This window comes from Dromiciops gliroides, chromosome 4 (assembly GCF_019393635.1).
Source record: "Dromiciops gliroides isolate mDroGli1 chromosome 4, mDroGli1.pri, whole genome shotgun sequence".
Taxonomy (NCBI): domain Eukaryota; kingdom Metazoa; phylum Chordata; class Mammalia; order Microbiotheria; family Microbiotheriidae; genus Dromiciops; species Dromiciops gliroides.
The window spans coordinates 166,171,648-166,187,666 of NC_057864.1; the positions used below are offsets into that span (position 1 = coordinate 166,171,648).

At 36.7% G+C, this 16,019-nt stretch overlaps 1 protein-coding gene across 2 annotated transcripts in view; it reads right to left on the reverse strand.

The window, feature by feature from the left end:
- MED13 (mediator complex subunit 13) overlaps positions 1 to 16,019 on the reverse strand; it is a 65,441-nt gene that overhangs the window by 20,173 nt on the left and 29,249 nt on the right. For both annotated transcript variants that reach the window (XM_044000398.1, XM_044000397.1), the window contains exons 7-16: positions 15,167 to 15,329; positions 14,948 to 15,058; positions 11,351 to 12,031; positions 8,452 to 8,668; positions 7,589 to 7,670; positions 6,363 to 6,484; positions 3,494 to 3,584; positions 3,178 to 3,392; positions 2,828 to 3,024; positions 788 to 1,704 (exon numbers count right to left, since the gene is read on the reverse strand). In XM_044000398.1, the coding sequence (XP_043856333.1) occupies positions 788 to 1,704; positions 2,828 to 3,024; positions 3,178 to 3,392; positions 3,494 to 3,584; positions 6,363 to 6,484; positions 7,589 to 7,670; positions 8,452 to 8,668; positions 11,351 to 12,031; positions 14,948 to 15,058; positions 15,167 to 15,329 (2,796 nt within the window). The remainder of the gene's footprint in view (positions 1 to 787; positions 1,705 to 2,827; positions 3,025 to 3,177; positions 3,393 to 3,493; positions 3,585 to 6,362; positions 6,485 to 7,588; positions 7,671 to 8,451; positions 8,669 to 11,350; positions 12,032 to 14,947; positions 15,059 to 15,166; positions 15,330 to 16,019) is intronic.

Here is a 16,019-nt window from a genome sequence, read left to right on the forward strand (position 1 = left end):
TCTATACACATTTGCTTACTGTCTCCCCCATTAGACTGTGACCTCCATGGACGAGGCCTCTTCCTTCTCTTTGTATCTCCAGTGCTTAGCACAGTGCCTGGCTCTTTCCTGAGCCTCAGATCAGCATCAAAAACTGCCCTTTTGGACATTATATATTTAAACCAGAACTCATTTCCCCTCCCCAGCCTTTAAACTCACCCTTCTGAATATTTATTTCTACTAAAATCATCAGTCTTGTAAATCGAGGTCTGGGGACAGTAAATTTACCTACCCTAGGCCAAGTGTACCAGCCTAGGGACACAACCACAGATTTTTTTTTGGTAGGGCAATGAGGGTTAAGTGACTTGCCCAGGGTCACAGCTGGTAAGCGTTAAGTGTCTGAGGCCGGATTTGAACTCAGGTACTCCTGAATCCAGGTCCGGTGCTCTATTCACTGAGTCACCTAGCTGCCCCCAAGAAAGGGCTTTTTAAAAAAAAAATCAAGGTGTATCATGCCCAAAAGCCACAGAATTTAAGAAGTGGGATGTCAGTCTTCATATACTGTGATTCACATACAAAAAAGGAATCCCCATTATAATATACCCAACACGTGGTCATCTAGCTTATGCCTGGAGACTTCCAAGGTTGATGAAACCTACCAGCTCTTGAAGCAGCCTTCCCAATTCCTTTTTCATATGACAAAACACTGGACCTGTCTTGTAAAAGGTACCTAATAATGAACACCAGTTTGAATTTCCCTTTTTAAAGGAAATGCAAAGAATAGGATATAGGGAGAAAATACACTTACCATTTCTTTTGGCCCAGGGATGTAAACATGTAGTTTTCACAAGGGTTTCATCAACTTTTCCTCCTGACATATTATCCATGAACTGACGTCCATGTTCTAATGCAAGGTAGCAGTCATTGCAACAATCCCGTTCTTCAACACGTACCGAACTGCTAGTTACACCAATTTTTGGAATAGGATCTTGGTCTGCTGCTCCAAATGGTGAAAATAAATTAGTGCACTGATCTTGTAGCAATAATATTAACTCATCAGGCAATTTTTCAGCTTCTTTTAGTCCTCCATTGACATGTTCAACAGATGTAGTCCTGAGAGCATCAAAACGTTTCTCTGCTTCTTTACCACATTCAGTGTTACGTCCTATGATATCTAGTTCATCTTCAAGAAACAATCCAGAGTTGTTTCCAAATTTTCTGTTCATGACAGCACTGAAGCCACAGGTACATCTATACTGTGCTTCCTGTGTTGGATCTGGAATGTAAACTCCAACATCAGCACCTTTGATGTTCATGTTGCAGACACAGATACAACAACTGTCAAAATTACAGTCTTTGAATAAATTCATTACTGACTCTGAAAGAATGAGGTTTACATAAAGACTATGTGCTTCAGGGATGGAAGGAACAGTTGCAGGCTCAACAGAATTTAGGGGTCTACATGTTGATGGGGTGGAAGCTGGTGAATACAAGTCTGAATTTTCATATTTGACTGAGCCTTGTGCACTGGCAGGTCCACCAGCTCCACGAGGTGTACGAGGTGTCCTTGGTGTTCGTGGAGTTGGAAATCTAGGGGTAGAGGGAGAAGGAAGAATTCCTGCTCCACTATTACTAGGAGGTGCACTGCTTGGGGGCATCCCAAAAGGAGTATGAGTTTGAGGAGTATAAGCAGGGCCATATTCTTGATCCAAAGCACTTCCATCACTTAACATTCCCCAGATGAGAAATTCATAAGGAAATACAACCAAAAAAGAGAAAATTAAATTAGAATAGCAACACATTCCATAATTTAAAAAAATAGATGGACAACTAATACAAGTAATTTAAAAAATATCTATCCCTATAGTATCCAGTCAACACAATTATAAAATTATCAATAACACTTGTTATAACAATTCAGTCTCACAAAATAATTGGAAAGAACTGGTTAAAACAGTTTAAGCATACACAGTTAAAAAAGTGTTTCAACCAAAGTATCACAGAGCTAATAAGATTAAGGCAAAATTTGGAACCAAGAATTGTACCATCTACGTGCTTAAATACAACCATATCCAAAACATCAACAAATGTTTCAAATTTGAAACTTGGTAAAGGCATAATGAATCTATTAGGCAATAATGACCACTATTATAAATTATATATAATATATAATTATAAATATATATAATTTACAATTATATTATATTTATATTAATATAATTATAATAATATAATTAATATATAATTATATATTTATAATTATATAATATATAATAATATATTATTATTATATCATTATCATTATTATATCATTATATCATTAGATGATTTTCATCCCCAAAGATATAATGTAGTGAATCAAAATATACCATCAGTTTAGGCATGCTAAAATGTGTTAATTTTATTTTGATGAGGCAATTGGGGTTAAGTGACTAAGTGACACAGGGTCACTTAGTAAGTGTCTGAGGCCGGATTTGAACTCAGGTCCTTCTGAATCCAGGGCCAGTGCTTATCCGCTGTGCCATCTAGCTGCCCCAGGCATGCTAAAATATGCTTTGGGGGCAGCTAGGTGGCACAGTGGATAAAACACCCGTCCTATATTCAGGAGGACCTGAGTTCAAATCTGGACTCAAGGCAACTGACAACTGACAACTGATCCTGGGCAAGCCACTTAACCCTCATTGCCCCTCCCTCCAAAAAATGAAATGAATGCCTAATGTCATACTATTTATCCATATATTTTCTTAGTATTTTAACGTATCACCAATTTTTGCTACTACAAACCACTCTATTATTTTATACAACTACAAACAAAGTATTTTATACAATACATGCATATAAATCATACCCCTCTTTGATGAAAGGCATGGCAGGCCCTGGAGGAAGCAACTCTAATTTTCCAACACTCCAACTTTGCCGATAAATGCACTCTTCTGGAAGCTTGATAGGAGGCAAACACTGGCTGGGGAGTGTCTTTAGAGGAGCAAACATGGAACATCCCACCAGAGCTTGACAATTTTCCAGTTTATAGACATATGAAAAATCCTATAAGAAAAATTAAAACAATGATGACTTATTTAACTTCAAAGAGAGATAAGTACTTTTTAAGTAAATTTTAAGTCATTTTCTAACAAAGAAATTGAGGAGGAAAAAAGTGTCAAATATCAGTATTTCTCTTGCATAAATTTACAGATTTACCTTAATTTCAGAAGGTTTGGGACTACAGAATCCCTCATCAACCTCAATTTTGAATTGGGCTCCTATACTGGAACTATTCCCATCTAGAATAGTTCCTCCAGGTGTAGTATCCATACTACCATATTCCTTGTTGTTCATATTCATTGGGGAAAATCCCATAATATGTTGTTCCAATGACGGTGGTGTTGGATACATCTTATGAAGATCTGCAGTGCCTATCAGAAACACACAAGTTGACATAAAATAGACATTAAGAGAATGGCTAAGTTGAAATTTCATGTATTTAAAAATACAACAAATTACTTAGGAAACTTACTTATGCATGACAGTGGATCCAAATTTCCTGCCTTTGACTCCTTGCAATTAGATTTTTCATCTGAGCCATTCAATGTTTTTTTAGAGCCAGGCTATTAAAAACACATGATAGAAATTTACATGAAAGTTTTATTCAGTGCAATTTCAGGTCAGTAATAATTCAAACTGAATCCCTGCTCAACAAAACATTTGTTTATTAATAAGAACCTAATAAGCATAGTCTGAAGTGACAGTGAAGATAAACTTTAAAGATTCAGTCTGTTTTCATGTAGCTTATAGTCCAAAAGGATGAGACTGGCACAAATATAAAAAACCAAAAAATGGCCATGCATAAGAGTTACAAAGCAAAAGACTATTTTTATGAGGAGACAGGCTTTTATAAGAGGAAGTAACAAGGAAGACTTCATGGAGGAGGTAGAATTTGAATTTGATTTTTTTATAGTGTTGGTAGGGATTTAAGTGTGGGATGGAGGACATTCTAACAGGGCTCAGTATAAGCAAATGCAATGGACATACAAAAGCAAAGAGCAAGGAGAGGGGAAGAGTTATAAAGACCTATCAGAAAGCTACTTCTTGCAAGATCCAATCTCTGTTAAGAGGCTAAAGAGTACAAACATCAGGGCAGCTAGGTGGCACAGCTGATAGAGCACTGGTCCTGGATTCAGGAGGATCTTGAGTTCAAACCCAGCCTCAGAAACTTGACACTATCTGTGTGACCCTGGGCAAGTCACTTAACCCCAAAACTGAAAACCACAAAAGACCACAAATATTAGTTATGCAAAAAAAAAAAAAAAAGAAGAAATGCAAATTACCTCCCACACCCAAACTGAGAAAGATGACAAAAAATACTGAAGGGATTCTAGGCCAACAAGAACAAGAATATACTGGTGATGGGGCTGAGAAAGAGTTCAACTGATCTAGCTTTCAATTTAGAAAATAACATAAGAAAAAAGTCACTAACCTGTTTTTATTCTAGCAATTCTACTTCTCATCTGTGATTGGTGGAACCCTGGACAGAACCACTATTTCATGTATGTAGGCCATACATTCCTGAACCTGGACAAATTTAGGACCCTCCCTGCTACCTTTTATACCTCCTTAACTCACTATCTTACCAGGCTTTCTGCCACTATTTCTTCCTTCACCTCTGTCTCACATTAAGAGGTGCCAGGTGGCCCTTCTTACCAAGGTTAACTCCTCTCTAATCTGCATAAGCGAATCCATTTAATTTTTCTCCAGCAGATTGTCTCCTCTATCATCCTGACTCTTTCAATTACCTTCAATCTCTCCAAGGATACCAGCTGCTTCACTATCGCCTCAAACATGCATTTCTCCTCATCCTCAAAAAACTTACTTGAAACTCATTCACCTCCACTACTGCCTTTTTGTGGCTAAACTACTTGAAAAAGGCTAGTTGTCTCCTTTCCTCATACTCTCTTCTTAACTGTCTCAACTATGATTTTCACCACATTTTCCCACTAAAACTGCTCATGTCTTAATATGGTCTTAATTACCAAATCCAATGGCCTTTCCTCAATCCTCATCCATCTTGAACTCTCCTCAACCTTTGATACCATCTACCTCGCCTCCTTGATTCCCATATTTTTTCATAACACTACCTTCTACTGGAGTCTCCTTTGCTGTACCTTCATCTAGGTCAACAACCATTAACCATGGGTGTCCAACAGGATTCTGTCCTGGGACCTCTTCTGCTCTACTATTTCACTCCTTGAGATCAAGCTACCATCAGCTACCAGGGATTCAATTTGAGCACTTCCAGTTGTCTACTAGACATGTCAAAACTGAATTCATTATCTCCCCCCCCTCCCCATGCCCCCCATTCTTCCAACCACCATCTGCTCAGGCATCATTAATCCCTCTCTTTCATGTTTAATATGAAGTCAAGACTCAAGGGGCAGAGGGTGGGAGAGGTGACATTATGATAGACCTTCAGATGCAAGATGGCTTATGCTAGCTCCAGAGCAGGAGCAAATGGTAGAAATTACTGTAATGATTGGAATGACGCCACCTGCTGGAGAGCTACTGTAGGAAAGATGTCTGAGGACAAGTCATGAGGCTTCTCTTTGGCATCAGGAAGTGACGTTTGCTTGTGGGAGGAAAAAGGGGCAAGGCTGGCTCTCTTTTGTCAGGACTCAGGTGGAGAGTGGAGCTAAAATGCCCTCTCCCTTACTGGCTGTGTGACCCTGGGCAAGTCACTTAACCCCAATTGCCTCACACACAAAAAATGTCTAAACTCTTGCTAAAGCTTCTAATTTATTGGCGACCACTCATTAGATATTTTAGACAGACTAGCTAGAATTTTAGCCCCTTACATTACAAAGAAATTGATTATTGTCAGCCAAAACTATACAACAGTTGAGAGCTATCCAAAAATAGAATGGATCCCCTCCATGAAGATCTGAAAGTAGTGGCTAGATGACAATTTGTTGGTTTATGTTGCAGTGTGGATTCCTTGTGTATGGGTTGAGTAGATGGCCCATTTCTGCCCATCCACTGAGGAATCAGGTAGCTAGGTGGCTCAGTGGATAGAAGCACTGCGCATGGAGTTAGACTCTTCAGAATTCTTCAGAAATTCAAATATGGCCTTAAAAACTCTAGCAAATGAAAAATACAAATAAAAGTGTCCCTCCCTGGCCAACACTCCCCTATGTATGCAGAAACCCTAAGTTGCTTCTGCATTTATATCCCCAGGCATACCAAATTACTTGGCATATAATAAGCCCTTAAAAATGTCTCATTCATTCAATAATCCAATCTTTGAAAGGATTTGTAGCAAAGAAATACATTTCATGTAAATTAGTGACAAGACCAGATTAAATGATGGTCCAAAAGGGCAGCATAACACTCACTGTTAATTCATCTTCATCAGAATTGAAGAGATTGTCAAGGTCAGTATAAGAGACAGCCAGGTCAGAATCGTAAATGAGGCTGGTTGATGGAGGACGGGCATGACCACCAGGACGCTGTGCATCTACAAAATACAAGCAAAAATTCAATTTCTAGAACCTTCTGGTTCTAAATCCTATGATTCTAGGTCTCCCTCTACCATGTCTTCTCTATTCAATCTCAATATCCCAGGTGTTCTTCATTTCATTTCTTTGAGACCAAGGGGGAAAAATTAAAGCTCTGTGAAGCTCAGCTTCCTCTTCTGTAAAATGGGAATAACAGCTATAGTCCTTAACTTCTACCTAACTACCTTATAAGGTTAAGAGTGCTTTTGAAAACCTATAAAGAACTATATAAATATAAATGTCAGGTGTGTTTGTTTTTAAATGGATGTTGATGGGACAGATAAAGCACTGGCAGTGGATTCATGAGGACCTGGGTTCAAATCTGACCTCAGACAAGTCACTTAACCCCCATTGCCCCGCCCCCTCAATATATATTAAATGGATGTTGATATACATGAGAAAGACTGCCCAGTTGTGTAGTACAATGAATCTCTAATGAAAAAAAATGGTAACACATCTGGTAAACATTCAAACAGAAATCCTACAATGATATTAGTGGACTAAGACATCTTTGATGATGGCCAGAGGCCAGAAGCAAACTGGTCAGTTGTCCATAGGCACCAACTATTCACAAGTCTTTAAATTAGTAACTTTGGGATTAAATTAAAATTTCCAGATCCAGTGAGCTTCCTGACTCCCACACCCATCTAAGACTGAAACAAACATGGCTTCTCAGGTGTAGAAAAACCTTGGGTGAGTCCTGCCCCAAGCCCCACAAAGGGCTGCATGGCCTAGGAAAGAGAGTAATGTAATGTTTAACCAAAACAGATCAGCAACTATTCTATTCTTCAAAGATTTTTTTATTCTCTTAAAAGGTTACCGATATGTGCAGCTAGGTGGGCACAGTGGATAGAGGACCAGCCCTGGAGTCAGGAGGACCGGAGTTCAAATCCGACCTCAGACACTTAACACTAGCTGTGTGACCCTAGGCAAGTTACTTAACCCCAATTGCCCCCCCCCACAAAAAGGCTCCCTTTTTACTAAGCACATTTCAATTTTGCAAAATTGAACAGGATTTTTATCCAAGATTGGCAAGTTGAAAATGCCTAAAATGTCATTTTTACCTTGCTTGACAGAGGGACTAAATAACGACATAGCATCTTCTTCATGTGATAACACTGTTACATTAGAAGTCCCATCTTCTGCCTGCAAATGAGAATGAGGAAGCATTAACGTTTTCATTTTTAAAAGCCCACTGAATTTCAATCACTTACATTCATTATGGAAAACACATCAATTCTAACAGACTTTGGAAATCATTTTTTTTTGATGCTGTTGCTGGTTAGCTCTTTTTAATGAGTTATCAACTATGAAAAATACTTTCATAGATGCTAAATATACATTACATCATTTCATTGAACTTGTTACTGTAAAATATTTTGGTTTAGAATTTAGATAATAGCTAAATAATATAAATCATCCCCCCCAGGAAATGAGGGTTAAGTACTAGCTGTGTGACCCTGGGCAAAAGTGTAAAGTGTCTGAGGCCATACTTGAGCTCAGGTCCTCCTGAGTATCAGTGAATCACTGCACCACCTAGCTGCCCCTCAAATCATTTAATAGATGAGAAAACAGGCACAGGTTCTACTTGACTTATCCAATATCACACAGCAATCAGATATAGAGCTCGACTGAAGAACTTTCTTCTTTTTATTACATTTATGTCATCTCTTCTTGGACATGTCTCATGCAGCATTGTTTTCAAATATTTTCATTTTTATATTTTCTTTCCTGTGCCAGTGACCAAATTTGAAAGCTGGGCTGCAAGCCAAATAGTTCTATTACACAACAAATCTACCTTTTATCAGTACAATAAACTAAAGTTTTGTTTAGCATAGCTTTGGTTCCATACATTTTATTTCATAAATAAAAAGAAAATCCCGAATTTTAAGTATAAAAACACAATTAACCAATTTTCTCTACTCACCTTATGTTTTTTCCCAGGTTCTCTATCACTGTTCTGCCTATCTTTTTTATTATCAGGAAAAAGAAATTCCACATCTCCATCAACAAATGCATATGGATCAATTTCAGGCTCTTGTTCCATATCAGATACTACTGCTGAAAGATACTGATTTTTACTCTGATACTGTTGTACCAGTTCATCAGAAACCTTTAAAGGTTTTTTACATTGCACCATTAACCTGGACAAAATAAAGATAAAATTAGAAAATTTTGTTCTCTGTATCAATGCATGCTTTTCTCTCCCTTCCAACCCTCCCACCCAAAATTGGAATCATTCAGTTTGAGCTCGAAGGAGTCACAATATGAACCTTCTCTTGTAGATAACGGAAACTAGGGCCTATAGGATCTATCCAAGGTTTTATGGCTAATTAGTAAGAGACTAGGAATGGCACATAGATCTAGTATTTTCCATTAAAAATAAAACACATTTCCTGAAAAATAGTCTTTCTACTTTGAGTCAGGTCCTTTTCCTGCACCAATTCTACTTTAATAACAGTATTAAACTTGATAATGGCCACATTTTCTACCATAAACTTATCAATTCATCAAGGTGTGCCTTCTAATTAATTCTGCTATGAAGAGAGGGGAAGGCTCTAAGTTTGACACCAACAGGCTTAAAATTCAATTAGCTGTACTATCCAGAACAAGTGAAATCCAATAAGAACTCTTGGGACAAACCGAGTTCCCTAGTGTAGGAACTCCCAAAAGGGGATTTTGGCAATTATTATTATTATTATTAAATTATTGTATTATCTTCACTAGGATTAAGCAGAAACTACTAACCCAATCAATCAGTAACCATTTGGTAAGCACCTAGTATATACCAGGCACTGTCCTACCCTACAGTATCCAGTAATTTTTCCTAATTTCTCCCCTACCAAAAACTGTTTAATACAATTATCAAGAAACTTAGCTCTCAAATGACATAAGACAATCTGAGATATATATATATATATATATATATATATACACTTTACTTTGTATTTTACTTTGTAAAATGTATCAAATGTATTCTGTATTAGAATATATAATATGGAATGTATTTTTAAAATACTACATGGGGGGGGGGGCTAGGTGGCGCAGTGGATTAAGCACCGGCCCTGGATTCAGGAGTACCTGAGTTCAAATCCGGCCTCAGACACTTGACACTTACTAGCTGTGTGACCCTGGGCAAGTCACTTAACCCCAATTGCCTCGATCAAGAGAGAGAGAGAGAGAGAGAGAGAGAGCGCGAGCTAGATTGGCACTGGGAAGGAATTTTTTGTACAAATTAAATATAAAAGCATAAAATTAAAATTTCAGGAAAATTGAGTCAATGGATCATTCTTTGTGCAGTACATATGCATTATTTCGCAGGAATTATGTGACCACTTGGGTTTGTCTGAATTATCAGTTGCACAGGGAACAGTATGACTTTCATTCCAATTAGCTTTGTTGTCCTGGGAGAGATGAACATTACCTGAATGTTACACCATTCTGATCCTTTTCACTGTTGAACTAATATTCTGGTTTGAGATCCATGTAATTAATGAAACAAGGCCAGGTACATTTTTTTTAAAGATGGAAACATTTTGTTCTCTATGGTATTGGGATAGTGAAATTACTTGGGGTATTCAGTTAATATTATATGTTAAATGTTAAAAGTTATTCACAAATGACTATATGCTGATCAAGACCAAAAAATGTTTCTAACCCACTAAAGTATACATATAGTAACTATAGTAATATAGAACTCTGGACCGAGTCAGAAGTACTAATTCAGTGTGTACCTAAGTTTCAGTTTCCTCAGCACACAACCTATCTCATAGTGATGTTCTTTAAAGTGCTTCAAACCCAAAATAGCTGGAGGAGCACAGTATATATTTGTATACATATATTTCTATATATATGTATAGAAATACCTATATTCATCTTAAAGTGAGCTATCATTAACCTCATCATCCCTGTCAAATCTGATGGCGAAAGGTGATATTCAAAGGTGATTTTTCTTTGACTTTCCCACTGATTATCAAAATATTACCATAAAATACCCAGAACAGGGTACAGATAAAGACAGCCAGAAATAAAAAATAAAGTGTATGGAATTACTTAACTGATGTTTCACCACTCACCATATTTTGTAATCTTCTGGCCTTTATTCTGATTTTATTTTCCTAATACTTTATTACCAAATTTAAGGAAAAAGGAAATTTTGATGCAAATCAACTACCCAGGATTAAAAATTGAACAACTCCAAACACATACTGCCAGGGACACAGGGAGACACACTTTGTCCTAAGAAATAACTACAGAGAATGATGGCATGGCTTAGAAGAAATACCAAGACAACTAAATCAGAGAAACGATATACACAATGACTAACAATATAATGAAACATAACCACAACATATGCTACGAAATTCTGTAAGAGACAGAATTACCTCCTTCCCTTCCTTAGGGGATTATGAGCATGTAACACAGCATATAACACTGGATTTGAAACATGGGTTCATTGACTTAGGACCTTGGAGTTATCAAGTCCAACCCCCCCCCTTTTTAAATGTGGTCACTCTATATGGCCTTCATTTTCTACCTATATAGCAGGTATTCAATGTAGGCTTGGTTCTTCCAACTAATTACATTTTAAAAAATATACATATCAAAGCTGCAAAGTCTAACCAGACAATAGTGAAAAGAGAAATTAAAGTTCATGCCAATTTCTACCATTACCAACTTGTTCCTAGGAATCACTGTTTATCAACTACATATACCATTTAGCGATCTTAGAAATTAATGAAATGACAATCTTTCAAATTTACAAATTTTAGTTTAAAATTACATTTTAGTTTAAAATTACAAATATAGACTATAAAAATACATACTCTGTAACTGATGTTACACTTTCCTGTCCAGCAGGTCCAACTGGATCATCTTTGAATTTATCACTTGGAAGCTGTGGTGGTAAAAACTCCACATCTTTTTTCTTTGGGACCTTGAAATACTTCCAGGTTCTATGATCTTCATCATCTTCTAAATTTACAGCTGTACCAACATATACTGTAGGCTCCAAAACTTCTGGAAACTGTGCTGGGAAAGAATGAGACAAACCATCTATCCTATCTTCCAATGGTTTAGTAGGTACCAAGGGATCAGGTGTTGGCATTTGATAGAAATGTTGACTCTGAGGAGTTGAAGGGGTTTTAGTTACTGCTTCATCAACCACATCACATGGATGAGGACTAAGAGGTGGTGGCTGAGGGGAGTTTGCAATTTCAGTGCTATGCATCTGAGGAGTCTTTGCCACATCATTAGCTCGGATGTTTGAAAATCTCACTTGGCTGTCTGGAGCAGAGATCACCAGCCTCTGACTAGAAGTATCTGTTTCCATAGTATCATCACTAATAGATGCACGATGGTGAAAAGGAGTCAAGGGACGTTTCTGTGGCTTTTCACTTTTTTCTTGCTTTTCATTAGCTTTGTGCTTGGGAGCTGCTTGTTGTTGCTGGCCTACAGGTGGTGCCTGCCCCTGTTGTCCAGAATTTCTTGGTTTGAAATTTTTGTGCCTAAAGGAGGAAAGTCAAAGAAAGGTTAAAAAAATTTAGGGCACTACTATATGTAAAGTTATTGTTAACATTAAAAGAACTTTTCAGTACAAATCTGGTTTCTAACAGCTCCTTCCAAAATAAGAGGTGGATTATAAGGATAATTTCAGTACACTTCTCAAACACTTCTCAAACAAGGCAAATTTATTATATGTATTTAATGATATTGCATAATCAATACTTATGACATATTAATGATTCTAACCTACTCTACAACCTTCAGGCTTTCTGAATTTGAACCCAGAGAGATGCTAGATCAAGCCTAAAACTAGAGTAGTGACCACTGGGATTCCCCCCAAACAATAATAAAAATGGTTTCTAGGGTTAAAAATGACTAGAACACAATATCTAATTTATTAGGTTTCAATCCAAACTTGTATTTCATCAGCACAATCACCATCCTCCTTTTCTCCCAAACATCTTTCTTCTCACCTCACCCCACAACCAAATTACTATGGCTTGATGAGGGGTCCCATTGTTTGGAGAAGGTTAATAATGCAAGAATACATGTATGGGAATGGAGAAGCTTTTAGATATCTATACTGTTTGAGATGTAGAGAGGATGAAGAAACTGTAGTAAAAGAGGCCAGCAGAGAGCTCAGAATAAGAGTAGCATGCTACACGTCCTAAACAAAGGAGGTTTAGTTCAGAGAAATTTGCTGGCAGATTTCAGGACACCACCAAATCAGACTTCGATGGCTGTAGAACTCACTCTCCACTTCCAGGAACCAAAGCGGGAAGGAGAAAACTTGATGACCACTTGTCAGGTAGAAGTCTTTCAAGTATGAGTTTGTATAAAGTGGCTATTTAAGTCCCAATTCTGTGATTATTTTTCAGCTAGTACTGTAAGAGATAGTCTAATTTACACATAGTGATAGTATGTTTCCATGTAGGTTTCCAGTTTTTTACCCTTTTAATTACTACTTTGAATATATTACATGTACATTAGGAAAATACCTGAAAAATTGCTTATAACATAAAATGTTTAGAATTATTTAAACCATCTGGGCTGAACTAAATTGCTTTGGGAAAGTACCAAGAGCTTTTAATGATACCAAGTTACTCCCTAAGACATCAATAACATCAATAGTTTTCTGGTGATACTCTATAGTTGAGTCATGAAATATAATTTGCAAAGGATTGAAGTGGAGGATTTCCCAAAGGATAATGAAGAGGAACAAGAAAGGCATGAACAGACAACATAACTAATAAAGAATAGCATAGGAGGAGCACCATAAAAGATGAGAGATGACACTGCACCCTCCATCCCCAAAAAAGAGAAGGTCGTGGAGTGAAAGCACAGGAAATCCAATGTATTGCCAATGTGATCCACTGATAGCTACACCATGTTGAAATCTAGAGAAGGTCACTGGCATGCTGCATGGATTCCCTGTGAAGGATTTACAGGAGGAGATGCACAAGAGTTACACAGAAATAAAAAGGCATGGATAGGTTATCTGCACCACAGAGAGTATCTACAACGATAGGGTCATAGACAATAATAGCAATAATTATCAATATAACCAACCAAATAAATTTTGCAACTATATGCATTAGCATATAAAAGTGTCATATCTTTTCAAATATTCTAAGTACATATCAATATTCTCTCTATTCACCCGCCCAACATATGGTCACAGTACTAATTTTGTTTTTCTAGTTCTGCTTTCTTCATGACATTTTCTGAGATTTAGGTTAGTCATATTTGTCTAACTGCAAGTTAAGTGGATATTTTTATTCTATATTTCAGCCCTTTCCTCTTTTTCAGTCCAAACTGGGTCCTTTTAATTCTAAGACAAATTTCTGTATTCTTAGTGTTTTAAAAATCACACATAAATGCTTATCCTTATAGTTAGCTAATATTTATTAAGGTATTATCTAATGCCTATTTTTAAAAATACTATTGTTTTACTGTTTATTTTAAGATGAGAGATTTTTTTTTCTGGAAAAAGAGCTCTGGGCTAAAGGTTTAACCAATCATTTAAAAATTCAATAAACTTAGGAAACGTATGGGGGGGGAGAGGGGGAATTCATACTTTGAGCAAATACTAGTACTCAAAATAGGACTAAGAAACCCATGACATCAAGACAGAAGCTTTAGAGTTAAATGTGACTGTCCCTTTCAGCTTAAAGCTCTTTAAGGCTTATTATAATGCCTATATATTACATTAGAATCTTTAGTTCAAAGTCTCTTAATTATTAGCTCATATACATGAGCTTATGAATAAAGAATACATTTACTAGACCTAAATTATGTAAAGAAACTCACAATACAAGACACTATTCTAGGTCTAGATAAAAAGATACAAAAGGATATGTCTACCTCTCTAGTGGGGAGAGGGAAGGGGAGAAATGTCAATATATTTTTAATATAATAAGGTACAACTATATTGTGTCAAGAGTTGTTTGGAATATAATGCAACATAATGCAGCTGTTTCCCAGACATTTAGGGGCACAGAATACAGGGAAAGTGTTTATGCAAGCAAGAAAAATTTAAGTGGTACTCCTTGAGAAAGCTTTTGCTTTTTATTCACAAGACCTCCTTACCATTTCAACTTTTACCAAACAACTCTACCCGGAAGCAAAATTCAAAGTGAAAAAGAAATTTATTGTGAAAAATGATACTAAATCACATGAGCATGGGGGGAAAAGATAATATTTAACATCGCTACCAGTTTATGAGTAGATCCTTTAATTTTCACATACCACTCATCATACAGATCCAAACTCTGCCTACATCATATATTTTATGATGTTATTTTCCAACCAAAAAAGGAAAAGTCCTAAAAAGACCTGAAAATTTAAGCTACAATCTCTTTACTCACACTTCCTTGTTCTGTCCAACATAAAAGACCACTTAGCAACTTTGAATCTACCTTGAACAGCTGCAACTTGTCCTCTGTGTGGCCTCAACAAAATCCCACGATGCAACTTTGTCTGCAGTTTCTTCTTCACACATACCACTTGATGAAGCAGAATACTTCCTCCTAAGATTTGAAATTGTTTAGAAAAACAGGAAAAACAATAAAAACTTTAAAGACTTGGAAACAAAAATTTTCCAACATACCGTTTCAGAACTTAAGAGAAATACATACTTTTTCTGTGCTCTGTTCATATTGCATTCTTGCCAAACTCTATCCACCACCTGATTGGCTAGTTTTCTGGGTATTTTGCCACCATGATGGCTAGTACTATCTGAGCTGAATCCATCAGAAACTGAAGGAAATTTGACCCATTTTTGAGCGGACTGGGCATCAACTGGGGAAAAAACAGAATACAAGGCAGAAGGAGTAAAGCAAATGAATCCATTTAACCAATCATTCAATTCAAAACTAATTCCAGGTATTCAATGAATCCATACACAGAAATAACTTTTTATTTAAAAAAATTACAAAAATTAGCCACAGCAAGCAAAAAACCAACACACAAAACTCTCAAAAAACAGATGTTCTAAATATGTTCTAGTATATTCAGTAGCCATTAAAAAAGGACTATTTTAAACAACCAATGAAATGTGCACTTAGGGAGACACCAGTAACTAGTTATATAAGGTGGGGGGGGGGGAAGAGAAGGTAAAAATACTGCCACTATAATAAGCCATATTATGTTAAAGTAACAGGTATCTGTATACTGATATATTCTTCATTCATGGAAGAAGACAGAGAAAAGGCAAATGGAACAATCTTGTAGAAAGCATTCTCTGTACATTTCCCATGTACCACCATTTCTCTCCAGTGAAAAGTCTCTCTCAAACAAGGGCAGATTGTGGTAAGCAGTGGCATATATTACTAACATAAAAACGTAGTTTCTCCCATTTTTAATAATCTCTTCATTCACCTAGTATTGCATAGCTTAAAATGCCATACCTTCCTCTTTAATTGCGCCCCTCATACACCATGACAACAGTATTTTTAAAATTATCTTGAAAGGGGGAGAATGAAAAGGGAT